Raw genomic sequence first — 14201 nt, forward strand, 5'->3', positions numbered from 1 at the left:
GTTGTAATCAGGACTACTGGTTAGGAGCCCACTGATGTTTCACCCCCTTCCCCAGAGGTGAACCCCTAAACTATGCCTCTGACTTTAAAGAAAGGAAGATAGCTCTTTATAAAACACCTCCTCGTCGAACTGATGCCCTCATGGTCAATCTGTGTGTCTAATCCACCACTATGCACTCAAGGAAAAAAAAAAAAAACACTATCTGCACATATGTTATCCTTAAACAAACCTTTAGTACAGCACACGGTTACTTAAACACAAGGAAAAGGCTACAAGAAATTTTTGCAGAAATTGAATATTTCTGTGGAAAATATGTATGTTGCCATAAGACTTTATGAATCATCAATACCACTTGTAGCAGATTACCCTAACCAAGCTAAAAAATGGCTTACCTCAAAAATCTCAAAGCCGTAGATGTCCAGGACTCCCATTACCTTCTTTCGCACTTTACTTTGTGCCTTAGGAAATATAAAATATAAATCTTGTAAATTCTTCAGTACATGAATTTGTTTTATAACAGTCTCTATTCTAGTATAAAAAATAAATAAACCTCAATTTGTCAAGTAACGAATCTGAGCTAAATAGCTCACTTGAAGATTTTAGTCTTCTGTACCTATAGATCTTAGGAGGCAGACAGATGGCAGTGCCAGAATCTCGTGCAAGGGTCGCATGGCAATCCTCGGACTGACAGTCGACTCTCCTGACCTGAGCGTGACGCCTGCATAGAAATACATCACGCTCCGGTCAGGAGAGGTGCCGGGCCAGTCCTTGCAGAGCGATGCGATCTTCGCCTGAGAACAGTCTGCTCCCTTATGGTGGGTTTACACCGAACAATAAGCGGCGTTAAACGATTGCAATATTAGCTGCTTATTTGAAGATTGGCGATCATTCAATAGTCTGTTTATACAGATTGTATCTCGTATGCACAGATTTTCTGTAATAAATATTTCTCAACATCACTTCGTCCTTTGTAAGCAAGTTTTGTGCAGCCGAGAATAATGACTCTCTCAAGAAAAGAGCATTTCACCCTACGAACAATTTTGCTTGCTCGTCAGATGACCTGACTGCCTGTTTACCTGACATAATGAGCACCATATTGGCACCAATAGGCATGCACCACTATTCACATCATCCTGCCGCTCTATTTGTTCCACCTATTACTGATGAAGAACTCTATGAATATGTTGTAGCTGTAATGAATTTCTGATTTACAGTAAGTCGTGCTTTATTCTTCATCATCTGCAGAATTCATGTTTGCAGTTAGTGAATGAAAAAAGTATTTACATTCAGAGGCTGAAAAAAAAAAGAAATTAGGTTTGTACGGATTTTCTAAGCCATCGATATTAATTGCTGGAAGTTCCACTCTCTGCAACTGCCATCTGTAACTAGAGAATTCTTCAGAAGGGGTCATCCCACGGTGACACATGGTCACAAGAGATGAGCGAATTGATTCGATGCACATGGAATTAGTGTCAAATTTTAGAATATTCACAGGATCTGACGAATTAGAACAGGTTTAAAAAGGTTATTCCCCGATCCTGAACAAAGGGCACGAGAATAACTCTTGACGAGATCAATCTTAAAGCACCACTCTAAGGTTTTTTTCTTATTGTATTGCTGGAGTGGTGTCACTAATGCCCTTAGTATCATACATACCAGCCGCTATCTTCATCTGTTATCGACACCTGTCCCAGTAGACTTCTGGAGGATGTGACCACTCAAAGAATGAGGCTCACAGACTCAGATCGAGAGCTTATGACCATTACCTCTCTCTTCCGGTCAGTCAGAAGTTGCAGTCCAGTCATGAGATGGTGGATCGGGACGGGAGTAATGCTGAGAAAAGCTGAAAACGGCGGCTGGAAAGTATATTACTATGGTCAGGGTACTTGCATTAGTGGCACCACTCCAGTGCTGAAATAATAAAAATAATGCTGGAGTGGTGCTGTAAATATTCAGCTCTTTCGCAGATCACACAGGAGCATTCGGGAGTGACGGCCATGATAGTCAACTGCTCAGCCAGGGGCCAATGTGTATAGGAGTCTTTTCACTAATGAAGGCAGACTGACAAAGATACCCGCTAACATTTGACTAATTTTTGTGACGTCACTTCAAAAAGCCTGGACGAGCAGTGAAGATATCGGATGTTGCCAAGTTCACCAGGGAATTCCATCTTTTTAAAGGATGTACCAAGATGTTCTGGCCTCAACTAAAGTTTCTTCCATCTTCCAGATATTTTTTTGTTCAGCTTGATGTCCTTTACTTTGACACCTCAGTGGACCCACATATTGAGCGTTCCCCTAAACAGCTACCAAATACCAATCGGAAACATGGAATCAACTGCAGACCCCAACAGGCCACCAAAGCTATAAAACCGCTCTTCAGACGATGGGAATGGAGGAACCATATAGAAAAGGTCTGTTAAACTGCTACTGCAATATTTCTGTAAAACCATAAAAGCTGGAAGTATGTATACTCATCAAATCACAATTTCATGGCTTGTTTCAAACCTATTGTACGGATATAGGGACTGTCCCAATACTCTAAGATCTTACTGTACATCTTCTGTTACTGCGAAGAAACTGAAGACGGAAAACATTATGTACCTTGATGCTCTCATTTATTCGGTTGACAAGCCAAGAGAACAACCTGCTGTACATGTTTTTAGCCAGTGCATCACGTGCGTAGTAGGCCTGGATAAAGACAGATAGAATAGCATTAATAGAAGAGGGGAATGGGCAGAAGAAAAAAATACAGACAAAAAATGTATTTGAATTTTATGGTTAGAAAAAAATTGAATTAAAACATGTTACACTTCTGCAGAATCTTTTACTACAAGTCGCTAAAAAATATGTAGCACCTTGAATAGCCCCGTTTCTGTCAAGGCAAGATCTGTCAGGAGAATATGCTGTTCTAGGTAAAGACATACTGTAAATCAAGGTACAAAGGGCAAGACTAGGTTTGCATTGTGTTCGGCATATGCAAATAAATTCTCCCGTCACGTAACCCAAACATGCCAATAGGCTTCATGTGAAAAAAAAACAAAAACACCCTTCTGTGTAAAAATATAAAAAAGGCATTTTTATGTATAAAAATGATTTAGCCATTCAGTAAAGACTATCCAAATCATTTATTTATATAGGTGGTAACTGGTCACTTAACATTAAAAGTACCGTATGTAACTGTATGGTATACATTTTCATACACTGGGGCTCTGGGTTTGGTATACAGACTGCAAGACTATTCCAGTGTAAAATAGTAAAAATGCCTTCAAAAATAGAAGCGATAATTGTTTATTGTGATCAATTAATAAAGTTAATAGCATAGCTACCTGGGGGGCAAAGCGTGCGGGCCACCGAGGGGCTCCCCTGGAGCTATGCTATTATTAAACTGCATTGGCGTGTGCAGCGTGCAGATACAGTTACACCCTCCGGCAGAGCAGGAGACACAATCTTCCTGCACTGCTGCTCTGGGGCCCGGTGCCAGCACCAGTACCATCTCCAGCTGTGTCGCTACAGTTGAAAGCAATGATGAAAGAGGGAGTGTCAGCTGACGCTTCCTCCCCATCATTCTTCCTAAGCTTCTGACATCTCAATGAAGCAGGAGCGATGACGTCATTACATGGAGCTCAATATACTGCAGAGACGGGAGAATCAGGGGAATGAGATGGAGAGGCTAGAATTTTTATTTTTAGAACATTGTAGTGCCTAGAATACCGTATGGAGGAATATGGGGTGCATTATACAATATAGAGGACTATGGGGCACATTATACTATATGGAGGACTATGGTGAGTGCATTATCCTGTATGGAGGAATATGAAATGCATTATACTGTATGCAAGCAATTATACAGTGTAAAGGCTTGTGTGGGGTCCATCATACTGTGTGGAGGGCTGTATGAGGGAAATTATACAGTGTGGGGTCAATATACTCTTGTAGGCCCATTATACTGCAGGGAGGGCTGTGTGTGTGGGGGGTTCACAGTTTGGGGATAACATTGTCAACATTCTTTTAAGATCAATGTTGGTCTTTGCATAGAGATTATTTTCAGCATCAGCGCAGTCATCTGCTGAGGTTCTACTACATCCAATATTAGGGTGCGCCATTATATTTGTAATCAGGATTACCTGGTTAGGGGCTTACTCAGAAGTTTCGCGACCCCTGAACCAAAATCCTAGCTACGCCATATGCCTCTGAACAAAATGCAAAGTAAATGAACAAAAAATAAATCTAAAAATCAGTATTTGGTGCAACCACCCTTTCCTTCAAAACAGCAACAATTATTCTTGTTATACTTGCACAATTTTTGAAGGAACTCCCCGGTATTAACCACAAATCTTTTTGTGTGTGTGTAGGCTTGCACAAATACGTTTTTTCTCTCCTTGCAATCCCAGACAGACTTGATGATGTTGAAGTCATTGCTCTGGGGGGCCATATCATTGATTATAGGACTCCTCATTCTTCTTTATGTTGAAGATAGTTCTTAATGACATTGGCAGTTGTTGAGGACGTTGTTCTGGTGCAGAACAAGTTTGGGGACAATCCGATGTCTCCATGATAGTATAACATGATGGATAAGCATCTGTCTGTACTTCTCAGCATTCAGGACACCATTAATCCTGATCAAAACGCCAACTCCATTTGCTGAAATATAGCCTGAAGCCTGTAAGGAAACTCCCTATGTTTCCCTGTAGATCAGGGAACCCCCAATCTGTAGCTCGGGAGCCACATGTGGCACCAAGTGCCAATTAGCACCAAGTGTAAATAACTATTAAGAGCAGATCTCTAAATGGTGACTTTTGTGTGTAGCCCTGTACAGAAGACTAGAACTGAATGGGGGTGAGATAGAAAACCGTGGAGCTGGGCATACTGCCTTGGTGTGATTTCAGTGGAAAAGCTTTGGTTGTCATTATACCGGTAATGGAGGCTCTTGGTGTCACTGCTGAGAGTGGGGAAGGAGCTGGTTGTGGCTCGCGACCCTCTCTCAGAGCTGAATGTGGCTCACCACCCTTTTTCATAGGTGGATGTGGCTCTCAAGGTCAGAAAGGTTGGGGACCTCTGCTGTAGACAGTCAATATGGTATTTTTGGACCATCTTTGATTTGAAAAGGAAGCAAGCATGATGTGTGCTTCATCAGTGGCCGACCACCGAGTCTACGGTTCTCAATGTTGCTCATGCAATGCCAGCATGTACAATAACAAATTGTATTGTGGTACCGTGTTAGCCAGAAAAATCAATGTGAATATTTTTCTGCCCAATGATGACGGAAGTATTCTAGGAGTGATACCTTTATTGGCTAACCAGAAAATAATATGTTTGCAAGCTTTCAGACCACAGTGGCTCCTTCTTCAGGCAAGATTACAAAAGCCACTGTGCTCTGAAAGCTTGCAACCATATTATTTTCTGGTTAGCCAATAAAGGTATCACTCCTAGAATACTTCTGTCATCATTGGGCAGAAAAATATAGTTCTTACCGATAACGGTATTTCTCTGAGCCCATGACGGCACCACGGAGAGAGGGGATCCGCCCACCAAGGACAGGAAACCTACGGATAAAAAGGCGGTACCACTCTCCTGCATCAGTTGTTTACATAGATAATGATGGGAGACTACTAAGACATTTGTAAAAATTTTAACTGTTTAGCATAACAAGATACCGCGTGACTTTAAATTATAATAGACTATGGCACTATTCCATGTGTGCACCCATAAGTGAAGGGAGGGAATGTACGGGTGCCGTCATGGGCTCAGAGAAATACCGTTATCGGTAAGAACTATATTTTTCTCTGATCGCCCATGACGGCACCACGGAGAGAATTACATAGATAGTACATTCAGGGAGGGACCACTGCCTCCAGAACCCTTTTACCAAAAGTAAGGTCTGAAGAGGAGATTAGGTCCAATCTATAGTGCCTATAGAATGTGGATGGTGAGGACCAGGTAGCAGCTCTACATATCTGGTCTATGGAAGCTCCGGCCTTCTCCGCCCAGGAAGTTGCTACTGCCCTTGTTGAGTGAGCTTTAACCTCCCCGGGAACGGGCATCCCACTTGCTGAGTATGCTAGGCTGATGGCGTCCGTGATCCATCTTGCTATGGTGGCTTTAGATGCTTTTTTCCCCTTCCGGGGACCCTGGAAACACACAAACAGAGAGGAATCCTCCCTACTCTCTCTAGTGACTTCTAGGTAATGTAAGAGACATCTCCTTACATCTAGTGTATGTAGATTTTGTTCCTCCTTATTTTTAGGATTGGGACAGAAGGAGGGAAGAGATATCTCTTGAGACCTGTGAAATTTTGAAGCCACTTTCGGGAGATATGCTGGGTCTGTTTTTAGAACGACCCTATCCTCTAGAAATTGTGTGTGAGGAGGCCTGGCTGAAAGGGCCTGCAAGTCGCTGACCCTACGGGCAGAAGTAAGGGCGACTAAAAGAGCTGTCTTGAGGGATAGCGTTTTTATTGTAGATTCATGTAATGGTTCAAATGGAGGACTAGTCAGGGCTTTAAGGACCAAATTTAAGTCCCACTGAGGAACCACTTTTACTGGCAGAGGCCTAGATCTTCCTGCCGCCCTAATGAATCTAGAGACCCACCTATTTGAAGCCAAGTCAAAATTAAATAGAGCACCTAATGCTGCCACATGGACTTTTAGGGTACTGGTGGCTAACCCCATTTCCAACCCGTTTTGCAAGAACTCTAAAATGGCATTAATAGGAATTTCTTTCCCTATTTTAGCGCCTGAAACGGACAGGAACTTTTTCCATATTTTGCCGTACTGTTTTGTTGTAACCGGCTTCCTACTTTTCAACAGAGTTGAAATTAACCCTGAAGAGAACCCTCTGCTTTCTAATATTTTCCTCTCAAGAGCCAGGCTGTCAAGTGTAAGTTCTTGACCCGCGGATGATAGATTGGGCCCTGTGACAACAGATCCTGTAGGTCTGGCAATACCCAAGGGTCGGATATCGACATCTTTCTCATCCATGAGAACCAAGGTCTCTTCGGCCAGAACGGGGCAATTAATATGACCAACGCCCCGTCCTCCCGAATCTTCCTCAGCACTGCTGGAATCAAAATGAGAGGAGGAAAGGCATAGACCAGATGGTGACCCCAAGAAATCAGGAAAGCATCCAGGGCTACTGGGTTCCCCATGGGAGATAGAGAGCAAAAGGCGGCTACTTTTTTGTTTAAATGGCTCGCGAAGAGATCTATTTTGGGAACCCCCCATTTCTGAGTGATCTGGGTAAATATGCCTGGATTTAGTTCCCATTCTCCCTGTTTTAGGCTGGAACGACTGAGGAAGTCTGCCTTGTAATTGTCTATCCCTTTTATGTGTAGACTTGTCAGGGATAGAAGGTTGTTTTCGGCTATCTGAAGGATCGAGTTGGCCACTTCCATTAGACTTTTGGAACGGGTACCCCCCTGATGGTTTATATACGATACTACCACCTGATTGTCCGACATCACCCTCACATGGTGAGATTGAAGGACCCCCAGGAATTCCTGAAGGGCAAATTTTACTGCCAGGAGTTCCTTCATATTGGAGGAATTGTTTGCAAGGGGCGGGGACCAAATGCCCTGAGCTACAAGGTCGCCCAGATGAGCCCCCCACCCTGAGGGGCTTGCGTCCGTTGTTAGGACCTTTGATATCGGGATTACCCATGGAACTCCCTGGGAAAGATTTTCCTGCAATGTCCACCAAGTTAGAGAGAGATTGGTGCGAGGAGATAATGTTAACCGCCCGTCTAAATGCTCTCCTAGGCGGATTTGCTCGGACAGTAGCTGCCATTGGAGATCCCTGGAATGTAGTTGGGCCCACTGGACTGCCGGGATGCAAGAGGTCATAGAGCCTAACAGTGACATGCCCTGACGGAGAGTTATAGAGGGGAGAGATTGTACTCTTGATGCTAAGCTTTTTATCTTTTGTAATTTGCCCTCTGGGAGCCGGCATTCCATTTTTCTGGAGTCTAGAGTGAGACCTAGGTACTCCTGAACCTGAGAAGGCACCAGTTTGGATTTCTCTAGGTTTATTAGCCAGCCCAGGTTTTTTAGAGATTGAATCACTAAATCTAGCTGATTCTTGCAATGTTGCTGGGAGGAGCCTATCACCAGGAAATCGTCCAGATATGGTACGATCAGGGTGTTTTCTTCCCTGAGGTGAGCCATTACCTCCGCGACCAGCTTTGTAAAAACCCTCGGGGCTATTGCTAGGCCGAATGGAAGAGCTGTAAACTGGAAGTGTCTTAGGACTCCCTTGATGTGGATTGCCATTCTGAGGAATCTCTGGTGATCCTTGTGTATTGGGACGTGATAATATGCGTCCTTCAAGTCCAGGACCACCATGAAACACTGAGGAAACAGCATTTTGATTGATGACTTTATCGTTTCCATTTTGAATGCTTGAACCTCTAAGTAATTGTTTAGATTCTTCAGATTGATAATGGTCCTGAAGGAACCATCTGGTTTTTTCCTCAGGAATAGAGGGGAATAGTACCCTTGCCCTCTTTCTTGAGGGGGAACTTCTAGGAGTACTCCTTTTTTTACTAACCCCACAATCTCGTTTTCTAGAGTTAACTGTTCTTCTGCTGAGGATCTGGTAGATGTTACCTTGAAGGAGGGACGAGGGTACCTCTTGAATGTTAACCTCAGTCCTGATTCTATGATGTTTAGGATCCAATGACTGGAGGTGATCTTTTTCCAGGCTGGGAGAAAGAGAGATAATCTCCCTCCCACCTGGGGTGAACCTTCATTGTGGAGGTTTCTTGCTGTCATTGAGGTTTTTATTGAAGATAAATCCTTTATTTTTATTTTTCTTATCGTCCCACTTCCCCTGGCCTTTCCCTGGGTTCTTACGGAAAAACCTCTTGTTCCGAAAGGGCTTCCGATAAGAGGGGAGACCCAGAGAGGGGAAGGACTTTTTCTTGTCCCCGGCTTTCTCTAAGATGTCGTCTAGAGTCGACCCAAACAGAAACTCCCCTTCACAGGGGATGGTACAGAGTTTCGTTTTCGTTTGTAGGTCGCCTGGCCAATTCTTAAGCCAGAGGGCGCGCCTGGCCGCATTAGCAAACACTGCTGCTCTGGCGGATAGCCTGATGGAGTCGGCCGAGGCATCGGCTAGGAAGGCCGCAGCCCCCCTCATTACGGGTAATGTATCCAGAATTGAGTCTCGGGAAGTTTTCCCCTTTAACTGACCCTCTAGCTGGTTCAGCCAGATCATCAGGGAGCGCGAAGTGCATGCAGCTGCAACTGCCGGCTTCAGGCCTCCTCCCGCTGCCTCCCAAGAGCCCTTGAGAAATGCATCTGCCTTTTTGTCCATTGGGTCCTTCAGAACCCCCATGTCCTCAAACGGGAGGGCGAATTTCTTTGAGGCTTTAGCAATTGCCACGTCTAATTTCGGGGCCTTCTCCCAAAAGGAGCACGATTCTTCCTCGAAGGGATATTTCCTTTTTGGAGTTAAGAGAGTCTTCCTCATGGGCTTTTTCCATTCCTTCTTAATTAGGGCTGCAATTGCTTCGTTAAGCGGAAAAGCTCTCCTCTTTTTCTGTTCTAGGCCTCCAAACATAATGTCTTGTACTGTTTTTTTAGGATGGGAGTCTACCAACCCCATGGTGCTTCTTACTGCCTTTATGAGGCCATCAGTATCCTCTAGTGGGAAACAGTTATGTCCCCCCGAGGAAGAAGTAGATGATGAGGATGAGTCGGAGGAGACGGAGGACGCTGAACTCTCACTACCACTTTCGGATTTTGAGGCTGGAGATGGAGACCTATGCCTGGTCTTTCTCCTTTTTTTTCCACTTTTTAGTGACCTAAAAGTGTCCTCTACTTGTTCTTTAATTAGGCTCTTAAGATCTGAAGCAAACCCTGGAAGGTTTTCAGACACAGTTTGTTGAATGCAAGTATTGCATAGTCTTTTATCACATGTAGGTGGAAGGTCCTCTCTACAGATGGCGCAACTTTTGTGTTTAGTTTTAGCTACGCTTTTCCTCCCCTAAAAAGAGACAAATAACAATCTTACTGTCTCTGACATTCACGAAGATCCACTTACCACCTCCAGGACCCATAAATACCGATTGGGGGTTCTCTGCCTCTGGCTTTCTCCCCGACGCCGTACTGGACTCCTTACTGTGTTGAGACCTTTGGCGTTCTTTGCTGGTGTCCTGGTGCACTTTCTGCTGCCGCCTTTTTTGCTGCTGCTGCTGCTGTGGCGATACTGCAGGTGGAGGTGATTCGGGTGGAGGTGATGCTGGGTCACTCATACTGCTGCTGGTCTGCGTGCCTTGACTCGGCTGAGTTGTCGCTCCTATTCCCCTTGAAGCTCCTGCCTATTACTGCAGAGCCACCAAGAGGATGAGGGTTCTACTATTTGAACCCTCCCGCCGCTTCCCTGCACCTGCGCAGTAGCGACTGATCATATGAGGAGCGGTCGGCGCCTGCGCAGTAATCCGACTCAAAAAACACGCTCTAGCGGTAATCCGCGCCATCCGCCGGAAGACCCGCCGGCGCCTGCGCAGTGCGCATCAAGCGCCCCGCCGAAACATACCGGCGGCTTCAGAAGCACCCCCGGCGCCTGCGCAATGCACACCAAGCGCCCGGCTGGAGCCACGCCGGCGCCTGCGCAGAGCGCGCCCCGGCCAGAAGCCCCGCCGGCGCCCACGCAGTGTACACCAAGCGCCCGGCTGGAGCCACGCCGGCGCCTGCGCAGAGCGCACCAAGCGCCCGGCCGGAAGCACCGCCGGCGCCTGCGCATACCGGCGCTCTGCAGACCTCGCGAGACCCAGCTGGATACCGGGCCTGCGCAAAGCAGCGCCCGGAAGCAGATATGCGCTGCTGACCGGCACCCCCGGTCCTATGCAGCCCCAGTAGCACAATACCTGCACGCCTGATGGCGATGCAGTGTGCAGACTGACGCTTGATTTAGGGAGGGTCGTGCTGCACCTCCCGCAACCACAGAGGGACCCCCCTGGATGTTGCCGCTGCTGCATCTTACCTGGGGAGGTGACCGCGAACTCCTTGTCACCTCCCCCGCACACCCTGTCGGCCCACTGGCTCCCAGCGGTGGCGCTTCGGGTCACCACCCTAGCCGAGGCAGAGGGACCCCAGCTGCCTGAATCGGACTGGTTGGCCCCGGATCCAACGACGAACTGGTAAGTCCGTAGGTCTCCCATCAAGGACAGGAAACCAACTGATGCAGGAGAGTGGTACCGCCTTTTTATCCGTAGGTTTCCTGTCCTTGGTGGGCGGATCCCCTCTCTCCGTGGTGCCGTCATGGGCGATCAGAGAAAAATATTCACATGCAATACCATCAGATGTGTCTGATTCCTAATTTATTCTGCAGTAGGACAACAACCCCAAATATGCAGCCAAAGTCATTAAGAACCAGTGCAAAGAAGAACAAGTAGTCCTGGAAATGTTGATATGGCAACCACAGAGCCCTGATCTCAACACCAATGATGTTTTGGAAGCAAAGGATTGTAGCCACCCTTTGATGTGATTTAGATTACTCACCTTGCATTTTGATAGGCTAAGTTCACACTAGGGATTTTGCTGCCTTTTTCTGCTAATTTTCAACAGCGTTTTACAGTACCAGCAAAGCCTATTGAGATTTCAGAAATCTCATGCACACAGTTTTTTTTTTGTCATCAGTATTTTAGGTTTTGACTTTTTTTTTGCACAATGGAGCACATCACCTTCAGCGTTTTTTCGCACCAAAAACGCAGGCATCAGGTTTTGCTGCAGTTTTTTTTGCCAAAATCTGATTCTATGGACTAGGACTTTCTTCCCCCCCTCCCCCCCCCCAACACTAAACTTTATCAGCATGCACAAAGGACAAATCTAGCATGCCAACACCGCCACAAAAACAAGAAAAACATGCTTTTTTTTCTGCAGCCTCTTTCCTGCCAAGAGATGAGGTTTCACTGCAGAAACAAAACGCTGAAAAAACGCCCAATGTGAATTTACCCTTAGAGAGGTATTCAAGGTTATAAATTATCCGCTATCCCATGATTTGTGCAATAATCTTCTGATCACTGGGTCACCCACACTATATATAGTACACACATTATAATTAGAGATGAGCGAATTTGTTCAGATTCCATTCCGAGTACGATCGGATTCGAATATTGTTTTTGCAATATTCGTCGAACACAGCCGAACGTCATTAGAGTAGTGGGAGTAGAAACTACCGAACATGTTTGGAACCGATCAGAAGACATTGGGCAAGAATAGTGTTCGAATATGGCCCAAATGTGTCAAAATCAGATTCGGAGCTAAAATCCGAACAAATTCGTTCATCTCTAATTAGGTTTAGATTTCATATTCATCTTTTTATTCGTTTCTTGGATATTATTACACAGTTCTGAGTTGGAAACTGCACTGTTCATTTACGGATACAGCAATTTTACTGTTAAAGACAGTCATCTACAATGGGGAAGTAATCTAAATGCATTGCCATGTCATTGCGATTAAAGCAGAATGCTACAAAAAAAAAAAAATAATAATAATAAAAGCAGGTAGTCAAATTATCAGTGTTGCTTTTTAAACTAATGCAAAACATTAGTTAATAACTAACCTGGGCAACATTGAGTGTTGTGGAGACTTTTTCTTGTTTGGCTTCCACTGTTCGGAAGCTGAAAGCTCGTTCTAGCACACTCTGGTCAATGCCCGTCAGTTCACAGATTTCTTTCAATTCTACGCATTAATAAGAAAATTTATAAACAGTTATATATCAAATTATTTATGGAGTTAACAGTTCCAGAAGTAAAAGGATTCCTATAGTTTCACCTGTAAAGTACCTAACTGAAACCTAAACAAAGGGTATGTCCACCTATAATGTAGATGATTAATACAGCATGCTCAAGCACGCCAAGGGGAACCCCATAGTTCAGTCAATAATACTGATAAAAATGCCCATTCATCCTTTTAGGTTCTCTTCCTTCTGCCATAATTGCAACATTGCCAAAACTACAAATACATTTGTGTTGCCCCCCCATTTACTAATGCTGCTCAGCGTTAGACAACTGAAACTTAAGGCCCCATATACTTCGTACAAACTTCAGCTGAACCCACCAATATCAACGAGTTTGGATGACAGCCTAGTTAGGATGGCCATGGGAGTGATGGACCCAACATGTCAGATTTCAGAGAGCCAAACCTTATGTTCTCCAGGAGATGTCTTTGCCAAAGATGTCCGACAGAGGACACAAGAGCGCATGGCATAGCTAGTGCTTCTGTGTATGGGAGAGTCGGGCAAGATAGCTGCCGGCCAAACGATCAGATGAACCATCCTTCAGCCAACAGCCTAAAGTGTATGAGATGCCTTCATCTAAGCAGTCTGAAGATGCTTCTAATTTATCAGTAGTGCATACTGTGTGAGCTTAGCCAAAACCACATTCAAGAGAAGAGTGTCAGCGTGGCACAAAACTCTAATAGCTCGATCTAGGAAGCTATGATCCAAAGTTATGGATGAGTATTTTGCAGATTTCAAGAGGTATGAAATATTCCACATGCTAGCAGTGTGGTTATTTTAGATCGTCCTTGAATTAGAATGATTATTTGTCAGACTTTTATAAGTAGTGTGCATTGAGGAGGAGACTTGTGGCAGAAAGAGGAGTCGTCCCAAATTAACTTGTGATTTTGAAAGGATACCTGATCTAACATCATAAATCCTTGCAGCAAAATGTTAGAAATGTTCTACCAGTCTGTGGTGGCAAGTGCCATCTTTTTTGCTATCATATGCTTGGGTAATAGTGTGCGGGCCTCTGATGCTAATAAGCTGAATAAGCTTATCAAAAAGGCAAGCTCTGCTGTCGGCTGCAAGCTGGACTCTCTTGAGGAGGTAGTGGAGAGAAGAACTCTGAGAAAGTGTATGGCGATTATGAACAATAATGCACATCCACTATATGAGCTATTCATGAGACAGAAGAGCACCTTCAGCAACCGGCTAATACTTCTGAGGTGTAAGAAGGAAAAATTTAGGAAATAGTTTGTGCCAACTGCTATGGGGATGTACAACAATAACATTAGGGTTAAATCATAAAGGTGATTGTCCACTTTATTTCTTCTACTTTTCAGTTCACCCACTGTGTATATCCTATTCTAATGTATAATGTCCTTCTGTCAACAAACTGTCATGTCAATTAAGTAATTCATTTTATGATTTTTATGATGTAAGTTGTGCTGCTGTGATACCATAATTTCCCACGGGATCA

The 14201-nt window shown here is 44.6% G+C and overlaps 1 protein-coding gene across 4 annotated transcripts in view; it reads right to left on the minus strand.

The window, feature by feature from the left end:
• The window catches only part of MYO1B (myosin IB), a 274243-nt gene that overhangs the window by 91114 nt on the left and 168928 nt on the right, over window positions 1-14201 (minus strand). For all 4 annotated transcript variants that reach the window (XM_069733898.1, XM_069733902.1, XM_069733899.1 and 1 more), the window contains exons 11-13: window positions 12563-12681; window positions 2604-2690; window positions 393-458 (exon numbers count right to left, since the gene is read on the minus strand). In XM_069733898.1, the coding sequence (XP_069589999.1) occupies window positions 393-458; window positions 2604-2690; window positions 12563-12681 (272 nt within the window). The remainder of the gene's footprint in view (window positions 1-392; window positions 459-2603; window positions 2691-12562; window positions 12682-14201) is intronic.

The sequence above is a fragment of the Ranitomeya imitator genome, chromosome 7, assembly GCF_032444005.1.
Source record: "Ranitomeya imitator isolate aRanImi1 chromosome 7, aRanImi1.pri, whole genome shotgun sequence".
NCBI classification, from domain to species: Eukaryota; Metazoa; Chordata; class Amphibia; order Anura; family Dendrobatidae; genus Ranitomeya; species Ranitomeya imitator.